The following is a 10225-nucleotide window of genomic DNA, read 5'->3' on the forward strand; positions in this document are numbered from 1 at the left end:
GTGAAAAATAACAGGACTGAGTTCAAGTTTAAAGTCAAAACAGTGAGGAAATATCAATAAAAATTCCCGAAGGGTTCAAATAATTGACACTAGGCCCAAATATGGCATTCAGCCCAGATAATGATGATAGCAAATAGTTTTCAATCAAATACGCAGTAAAATCATCAATCGGGATGGACCAAGTCACAATCCCCAATAGTGCACGACCCCACGCTCATCATGAAGCGTGTGTCTCACCTCAATATAACACTACGATGTGCAATTCCGAGGTTTCAAACCCTCAGAACATCATTTACAATCACTACTCACCTCGAACCGGCTAAATCTCTAGCTCGCGATGCCTTTGCCCCTCGAATCGGCCTCCACGCACGTCAAATCTACCTAAAATCAGAATGAGGACGTCAAAATATGCTAAGGGAACGAAGCCCAAGCGAAAACAATCAATAAAGGGTATAAATCCCAAAATTACCAAAACCCAACCCCCGGGCCCACGTCTCAAAATTTAGAAATTTTTACATCAATATATTCCTCATCTCCCCACGAGTCTATGCATATCAAGAATACTAAAATCGGAGTCCAAATGACCCCTCAAATCCTCCTTTAAATGCCTCTTAAACTAATGCCATAATCCTCCATTTTTAGCCATTTAATTCCTTTAATTACAGCTTTAATCCATGAAATACTATCATAGAAATGTGTTTTAGGTAAAAAAATCCTTACTTTAACGTAATTCCCTTGAAATCCCTCTTTCAAATCGCCCAAAAAGCTCCAAGTCGAAGTCAAAAAATGGTGAAATAACCCAAAATTCGCGAAGGACTCTTTTTAATTCTTCTGCACAGTTGTTCTGCATCTGTGGCCCCATCGCCGCTTTTGCGGTACCACATTTGCGGTAAATCCTCCGCTTCTGCGGATTCACTTAAGAGCCCAAAAGTCGCATCTGCCATACACCTTCCGCATCTGCGGTTCCGCAGATGCGGCCATCCTTACCGCTTCTGCGGTCACTAACAAATCCTCATAATTCACTTCTGCAGCCACTCTATCGTATATGCAGCGCCGCACATGCGGTCCCCAAACTGCAGGTGCAAAAACACCAGAAGCAGCAAAACTTCAGCAGCTGCAATAACATCTCAACTCCTCCATCAACCATCTGAAATCACCCCGAGGCCCCCGGGACCTCAATCAAAAGTACAAACATAACCCAATACCTTATTCAAACTTGTTCCAATCATCAAAACAGTTCAAACAACAACGAAACAACCAAAATACCTCGGATTCAAGTCTAAGTTTCTAAAATCTTCCAAATTCCGCTTTTGATCAAAAACCCGACCAAATCACATCTGAATAACCTGAAGTTTTGCACACATATCCCAACAGACCCAACGAAACTACTGCAACTCTCGAAATTTCATTCCGACCCCTATATCAAAATCTCGCCTAACAACCGAAAATCGCCAAAATATCAATTTCGCCAATTCAAGCCCAAATCTACTCCAAACCTCCAAAACTCATTCCGATCACACTCCTAAGTCATAAATCACCTCCCGAAGCTAACTGAACCATCGGGACTCACATCCAAACCCTCTAACACATAACTCAACATACGGTTGACTTTTCTAACTTAAACTCCCTTAAAAGAGACTAAGTGTCTCAAACTTTGCCAAACTCCTTCCGGACTCGATCTGACCAACTCGATACCACAAAACATGGATAATGAAGCATAAAAAAGCAAAAATGGAGAAAACAGAGCAGTAATTCATGAGGCGACTGGCCGGGTCGTCACAATAGCGGTACGCACATCACTCGATGTCAGTTCTTTAGTACCAACAGGTGCATGATCTCCATCGCCAAACAAATTGCCTTTTTCAATATCACTGCCTAAAGCACAACTCAGTGCATCTTCTTCAGTATCAACAACTTCATCATCTGCACCTCTCTTACTTCCTACATTCTCAGTTGATAATTGTTCATCATTTCCATCTTGCTCAGTCTATCAATACTGGAACATTCCTCTTCAACTTGTTGTTCAACACGTTGATCGTCTTCAAGAGCCTCTTACTCACATGTAACATTTTCATCTGTGACTTTATGCGGTGCATCATAAGTAGCATTAATATCCGATAGATGTTCGAACGAGTCGTTCATCCTATCATATTGTCGATACTTCATCAAATCAAAATCGCCACAGTCCATTCCATTTGATTTGTCGACAATCTTAAACAACTTTTCAAACTTCTCATCAAAATATTCCTAGAAAAAAATTACTAACAATAATTAATCTGATTAACATTAACAGAAAAAAAAAGACTTCTCTATAAATTAGCTTACCTTGACTTTTATCAAAACCGTATCCACAATAGCAGATTGCTCATCCAGTTGAAACTGCTCGACAACTTCTTTCTTGATTGTGTGTCTTTCTTCTCTGCATACCTTTTAACTTCCATCGTTACCCTCTAGTATAGAGACACAGAACAAAACTTCAGGTATACAAGAATACTGAAGTTCTTCAAATACAAAACACAACTTCAGCTACTAGAATATTGAAGTTCATCACAAACAGAACAAAAACTTCAGCTAAAACATGTTGTAGTTTTACAAAAACAAAAAACTTCAGCTCAAAACTTACAGAACATATTGTGTTGACTAATTCATTGTCAAACGCTATTGTAGAATAATTAGAACGACTCTGGCTACGAGGTGATTCGCCAATTATAGAAGTTCGATTGGTTTCTTTTGATCGACTCCGACTACGTAGTGATTCACCAATTGAAGAAACCGCATTAAATACCTTTGAACGAATTCGGCTGCATGGTAATTGTGTAATTAAAAGCATTAAATTCAATTCCTCTTCTGTAGGAATTATATCCAATACCCTAAACGCCTGATATTTCTATTTAATACAGAAAAGTATGTTATGAAAATAAATAAAACTAATACGTCAACATATTAACACAACTACAAAAATAAAAATAAAAACATTCACTTACACCATAATTACTGAAGTAATCCTCATGAAGTTCTTTATATTTAGGCTTTCGTACACATACATAACGTAACATCCTGGGAACCTGGAAGGCATCAAGGTTCTCGTCCTCTCTTAAATACTTCTGCGAATATTTGGAAAGCACTCATAGAACCAAGCACATAATGAAAATGGAAATCCACCAACAGTATACTCAGTTGAATGATATTTGTCCTAATTGTCCAAAGCATGTTTCATTGAAGTAATGAGCTTCTCATAAGACACATTACCCCAAGGATACTCAGCACAAGACTTATTATCTTCAACAATAGTTGTATACTTCTCCAGCACAGTTGATTCATTCTTTTTTCCAAACAAAATAGACTCCACAACAAGAATTTTCATAAGTTTCATAGCATCTTCATCACTCTCGCATACGTGTTTGAAATTCACATCATCCTTTTGAATTTCATTCTGGGACATAAAATCTCGAATGTCCTTCAAGGTCACACCCTTAGACTTTCCAAAATAGTGCTTTAGAATCGTGCTCTCTCGTTTACTTAGATTTTCAACATTATGTGATGTGATCCTCAAACTGCACATAACGTGAAAGTCTTCAAGGGTGAACGATACATCATGACCAAAAGTCTTGAAACTAATGGAGTCTCGATCATTAGTGAATATTCGAGAAAGACACAAACAATGAACCAACTTCATGCTGCATTTGAAATTCTCCATAACCATAATATACCGAAATGTATCATTATTCAGCTTTTCCTGTTGTGCAGGAGTCAAGAAAGTTGCAATTAAACTCTTCAAATTGTGGTTCCCCTTCCAGTAAGTACGACAGTTAAACCAATCTCGAAACTCATAATATCTATCCCCTGATTTTGTAGGTGAAGTAACAGGGACTGAAGGACCTTTGGATATTCTACGTTGTTTAGGTGCTTTAGAATTTGTAGGTGATTTGGATTTCGTAGATGCTATCTGTTCAAAAAAATAAAAGATAGCAAAAATAACGTCAGAACATTATCAAAAAAATCAGTTAAAAACTTCAGCTCTATGAAAGCTGAAGTTCAGCAAATATAAAATAAAAATTTCAGCTTCTAAATGATGAAGTTCAGCAAATACAAAATAAAATGTCAGCTCCTAGAATGATGAAGTTCATTAGTTAAAAAACAAAAAATTCAGCGAACACAAATTCAACTCCAAAATAATGCTGAAGTTCATAAAAAGATATAACAAAAAACACAAAACACAAAACAAAACTTCAGCTCCTAAAATTAAGGTATCCTTGAAATATTATAAACTTTACACTTTAATAGTATCATCTATTTAACTCTCAAAAATTTTAAAAATTTCAACGTCTCCAAAAATTACTGGAGAATTTATAGAATTTTCATCAAAAACACAAACACACGTTCAAAAAGCCTAAAAACACAATCGTAAAAGTAAAACTAATGCACTAATCAAAGTAAAACCTTAGGAAACTTGTCATAAATAAGAAAAGGGAAACAATTCAACTAACATGACTATCAAAACAAAAATCAAAAATTAAATCGTAAAAATTAATACTAAAATAAAACCCAAAAAGTTAATGCAATATAACTGTGATTATATGTAATGTTATTGGGGAACAAACAGTTGAAAAATCAAAAAGAATGACGAAAACCGTTTGATTTCAGAGAAGAACAAATCAAAAATGCAAAGAATGGGAGAGAGAGAGAGAGACTGGCGTATACTTGGAGAGAAAGTACTCTTTTAATAAAGAAGGGCAAAATCGTCTTTTTAAAAGGCTTTTAACAAAAAAACGGATACGGGTGCAAACAAAAAAACAAAACGGCTACAGGTTAAAAAGGGGCAACTAAATAGAGCGCCCCATGTAGTTTTTACCATTTTAAAACCTAAACAATGTTAAGGACATTTGTAATCCAATAGGTAGAAGGAGGATATTTTTAAGCCCTTTCTAAAAATTTAATTTTGAACCTAATTCAAGTGTTCTCGTGAAAAGACAATCGTTAATTTCTAATTTACTTTTATCTTCTCGTGCATTTCAAAGTAAAACTTAGTAAAAGATAAGCAAGGCAAAAGTACACTTAGGACTTAGGAGAAGCTACTACGTACATTTCCATTTGGAAATACTAACAAATAGTGCAGAATTATTATTTTTACAATGTTAGTCATAAGGATTAACAATCAAGAAAACTCTATGGCCTCATCAAAGTGAAAGTCACTAAATTTATCAAAATCCTCCATATCACTAGAAATAATTCGTTCAAAATAAGAAGAATGATCAGCCATTATAGAATCATGCGCAAAATTCTGCCATAGGTTGGAATCCATGGTTGATGATACATCATTAGAAACATCATCCCTTTGTACCTTATTGGATTCTTGATCTTCTTCTTTCACTGTTGAATCATGAATAGCATCACTGTTAGGCAATTTTGGTTTTATTTCAAAAGGAGGAGATTCCATTTCCACCATTGGATTATGATTGGATTGTGAAATTATCATCATCTCATGCTTTGTAATCTTTAGTGAGTTGCAAGCGTGTTGGCCAAAGTATGTGGTGTGGTAAATGATTGGATTTTCTTGGATTATTTGAACTTGTTTTGTGGCCCTGCAATCTTGATCGTACTTGTGGGTGCACCTAAAGTAGCACCTATATTGTCCACAAAGAAGAGGCCAACATAATTAGTTTCACTAAGTTTAGCAATTTTTACACTGATACTGTAAAAAATTTTACATCATCATCATCAAGTTACTTAAGAGATATAACTACTACATGTAATGCCCATATAAAAATAGGATTAGTGAACCGGACAATATGATATGTTATGTGTTATAAGTAGTAGCGGAGCCAAAATTTTCACTACGGTGATCAAATGTAAAAAGGTAAAGAACAAAGAAGCCAAAGGGTACCATTATATAATATACACATAAAAAAAATTATCTAACTATACAGCATAATTTTGCAGCAAAGGGGTCACTTGACACCTTTTGAATACATACTGGTTATAAGTTATGAATATAAAATGTTCTTTACAATATCAGTAAGGTTATATCCTTTAGTATTAAAACACAGGTGATCTTCTCAGCATTTTAATACTATTAGTATTAGAAAGATAGTATCTATGTACAAAAAATCGGATTTGCTAACCAAAAAAGTTGGACCTAATTTGTCGTGCTCCAAAAAAAGGAAAAAAAAATAAAAAAATTTGTCGATTGAGTATATATACCTTGGATATTTAGAATTGAGTATATTCTTCTGCCCATATTTTCTCCATGCACAACCATCTTCCACTGTTGCAGATTCTCTCATCCATGAACCTGAGGTTTTCCTGCAAACCCCAAATTAAGTTCATTAGTTCAATTTAACATGCATATTATATATGATGGTAATTAAATTAGCTAGGAATTTAGGATAAGTTGCTATAATATTATTGACACATTTCTAGTGACACGCTTCTATAATTGAAGACTTTTATTTTATAATCTTAAAGCTCTCATTTTAGTTTTAATGACTTGTTCTTATAATCATAAAAAGGCTTGGTTAGAGATTACAAGTTTCTAAAGATACATTTGGTATGTGCCAAATCTATATCAAACACGGGTGGAGCTAGCATATTGAATACGGTCGAATCCAGTAACTTTGATTTAAACTATGTATTTTTTTAAATTTTTTTTTTTATTAAATACGTATAAATTGTTAATTTAGAACCTGATGATTTAAAATTATTGAAATTCTGAACTCTTAAACTTTAAATCATGGCTCCGTCTCTGTGCAAACACAACATTATATTGAAAAATACTTAATTAATTACCTTCTCTTGTAGCAACCTCTACGGTCTTTCCCTCCTTGCTTGTCCTTCTTCTTCTTCAATTCAGAAGTAGAATCTTTGGACTTCCGATCTCCGGAATCAGCTTGATCAACCTCCTCGATCTGGAATGCTAAACCCCAAGTATTTAACTCAGTGATAGCTTCACTAAAAGATCTCCAAATTTTGAGAAGAAGCTCATCAGCTGAAACTGGCCCATGATCTGCAATAGGCTGTTGAAGTAAAGTTTGAAGTTGGGTTGCAAATCTTTTTCCGTCAACCAGTTCTTTGATTACTCTATTTTTACGTGGGTTTTCATGAACTAATGGCTTCTTCATTTTAACTTAAAATTAGAGTTTAGTGTGTGTGTGTGTGTGTTTTGGATAAGATGTGAGAAGTTGGTAGGGCTATTTAAGAGTGAAATGAAGGAGGTGAAGGAAATAGATAAGAACGTGACAGGAAACTCCGAGGAAGCACGGACAAATAGGAAAAAGAAAATATAGTATTTCTTTTTTTTCTTCTTCTAGAATTTGATGTCAGCAAGTGACGTCAATAATGACGTCAAATATATTTTTGTTGGCCTATTTATGGTACTACTAATTGGTTTTGCCCTATCATTTTACTATCTTGGACATGTCTGCCGACAAACGTGCCTATGATATCTTTGCCTTTTTGTTTCCTTCTTTTTTTCTTCGACCTTTCTCTTCTTCTTATTTTTTTTTTCACGAAAAAAAAATAATAATCCCAAACCTCTATCATCAACTCTTGAGGTATTAGTTTTATAATAACTTTTAACACATACCTTATACACATTTGTCTTTTTATGTTAATTTTATTTATGGTTTTTCCATTTTTATATAAAAATATTAACTTATTTTCTTTTTTATCATTAGATGTATGTATTTAGACTTCACTTCTTTCAATGTACAACCCTACTAGTATATTTAAATTACAAGTACCAAAACTAGCTGTTATACTTTTTTTACTAGTTGTATATGGTAAACTAATTTACGTTAAATGATCGAATGGTAGCATGACACGTAAAACCGAAGATAGATAGAAAGCAAATCGTATAACTATAACGATCCGGCAGGTCGTTTTAAGAATTTACGCTCTGATCTCCTATTAACTGCTCTCTCTGTATTTATTTCTGCTATTTTAATTTTCCGGGATGTTCGGTGGGAGCACGTGATTTTTGCCATATAAGAATTACTCTCACAAATTCAAAATAAAATAATTTCTTTCATTATTTGCAAATTTCGTAGATTTTTGTGGCATTTTTTGTTATTGTTTGCATTTGTCTGTGTATGTTTAATTTTGTTAAATTATGAAAAATACAAAAATATGTTGTATTTGCATTTAGGAGTTAATTTTGCATTTTTAAATCAAGTAGTAATTTAGTTGCCTTACAAAAATGAAAAATCACAAAAAAATGGTTTATTTTGCATTGTTCAATTTTTAGATTTGAATTTCGTTGGTTTTCCTTTAATTTGGTATTTAATTTATTGTAATAATTATTAGGGTTAATTAATTTAATTTTCTAGGATAATTTGGTTTAGGAATTAAGTTGGGTTTTGTTTCATTTTCATTTTTTGAAAAGAAAAGAATTTTTGAAAATAAGAATTGAAAAGGAAAAGAAGGATGAAAGTCACGAATTCAGTTTTTGGGCCAATTTCACCCAAATTCGTTTAGGCCCAAGTTATTTTTCCCCTAGACCCGGCCAATCCGAGTCCAAACCCGCCAACCCAGGCCCAGACCCGCTCCCAATTACCCGGTCCACCCCCTTACAATCCAAATGACCCCGTTTTGTGTTGAGTAGATCTCAACCGTTAACTTTCCTTGATCCAACGGTCGCGAAGTGGGGGGGGGGGGTCGATAGTATTTATATGTCCGAACCTCTAACCCCCCTCCCAATCGTCTTTCTCACCCCCTCCCCCCTCTTTAGATACTAGAACCCTAATCTGCCGCCACCATTCACCCACCGCCTTAGGGCGGCGGCGCCACCCCAAACCGCCCCAAACTAACACCCTAAAACCCCCATGACCCCCTCTTTCCGAATCCCTAACCCATATCCCTCGAATCCCTCTCAATCCCTTCGACTTAAAGCAAAGATACAAGCCCTAAAAGCCCAAGACAAAATTCATACATGCAAGGCTGCTCCTCCAAGTTTTCTCAATTATTCAAGGACGGTTTTGTCACAAAATAATGTTGTTCGCTTGTTCTTGATAAAGAACAAGCGATTGACATTATTTGAGGATTAAATCGGAATATTAGTCGCGAGTTCGAGCCTGGGTCGGTGAGTTCCATCTTTCTTGTATTCTTTCAGTCTTCTTGCCTCTTCTCATCTTCTCTTTTTCTTGGGATAATTCAATTGAAAAATTGACCAAAATTTCTGGCCGAGATGGAGTACTGTTTGTTTATTCTTTATTAGTTTTCTGTTCTAAGTCTTGTTCTCTGATGTCGCTTGGTCTGTTTAATTTTCCTATTAAAAGCATGACTAAATTTTTGGGTTCACCTTGTTTTTTCAGCCTTCTAGGTTAACTTAATTAGGTTTATTTGATAACTTCATTCAATTCTGCATGTTAGTTTAGGTCTTAGTCTTGTGAAATCGTTTAGTTGTTTTCTTACGTTTGTCATAATTTGCTCAGTCTGGTTCAATTTATTTTGCTATTTGGGCTCTGAATCCATTTAAGAATCCACTCCAAGGGACTTAAATTAAGTTTTGAGTCCGGGCCTGGCTTAGCCATTGGGTCATTTTACCCATGACCCATTTGGTTTCCTGTAGTAAAAACAGGGATATTAAGGGGCATTTTTGGTAGTCTAGGTAAAGAATCTCCGAATAACTACCTAGGGAAGCTTCTAGGAAGCTGGGGTTGGGGTTAGTTGTGAATTTCTGATTTTTTAACTAGGGATATCTAAGCTATAATGAAAATTTTAAAAGGTGCAAAGTGCAAACTTGATTTTCTTTAAGCTACCCTAATAGCTTGCCTATAAAGGCATAGTAACTTGACACTCAAGTCATATTTGGAGAGGAGAAAAATTCTGAGAAAACAAAAACGGTTGAACAATTCTGAAACTGCACTGATTTTCAGCATTTTTCTTTGATAAAACTGATCAAATTCTGTATTAATTGGGAGTTTTTGATCTTCTTCATTAGTTAGAATTTCTGAAAGTTTCACCTCTTGCACCTGTGTTGAGAAATGGTTTGATTTTGTTTTTAAAAGTCTGGGTTTCAAGCTGTTGTGGGGTCACTGTTGCATCCATACTGCTGTGTTTTTGTTCTGCTGTTATCTACTGCTTCTTCATCTCTTTTTCCATTTCAATTTCCAGGTATGCCCTTAAATTGTGATGGAATTGAAGCCTGATTGAATATGTGTAAAGATCCGGGAACTTGATTTGGAATTTAAATGAAGACAATCTCTTATTGTAATTACTGCAGATTTAG

General features: G+C 35.0%; 1 protein-coding gene across 2 annotated transcripts; it reads right to left on the reverse strand.

The window, feature by feature from the left end:
* Positions 1-3170: 3170 nt before the first annotated feature.
* Positions 3171-7180, reverse strand: LOC107794474 (probable WRKY transcription factor 70). 2 transcript variants are annotated; one of them, XM_075254350.1, is made up of 4 exons: positions 6787-7180; positions 6202-6303; positions 5342-5624; positions 3171-3946 (listed from the first exon to the last, which is right to left on the reverse strand). In XM_075254350.1, the coding sequence occupies exons 1-4, from the start codon at positions 7116-7118 to the stop codon at positions 3194-3196; spliced, it is 1470 nt and encodes a 489-aa protein (XP_075110451.1). In that variant the 5' UTR covers positions 7119-7180; the 3' UTR covers positions 3171-3193.
* Positions 7181-10225: the final 3045 nt, after the last annotated feature.

The sequence above is a fragment of the Nicotiana tabacum genome, chromosome 6, assembly GCF_000715075.1.
Source record: "Nicotiana tabacum cultivar K326 chromosome 6, ASM71507v2, whole genome shotgun sequence".
NCBI lineage: Eukaryota > Viridiplantae > Streptophyta > Magnoliopsida > Solanales > Solanaceae > Nicotiana > Nicotiana tabacum.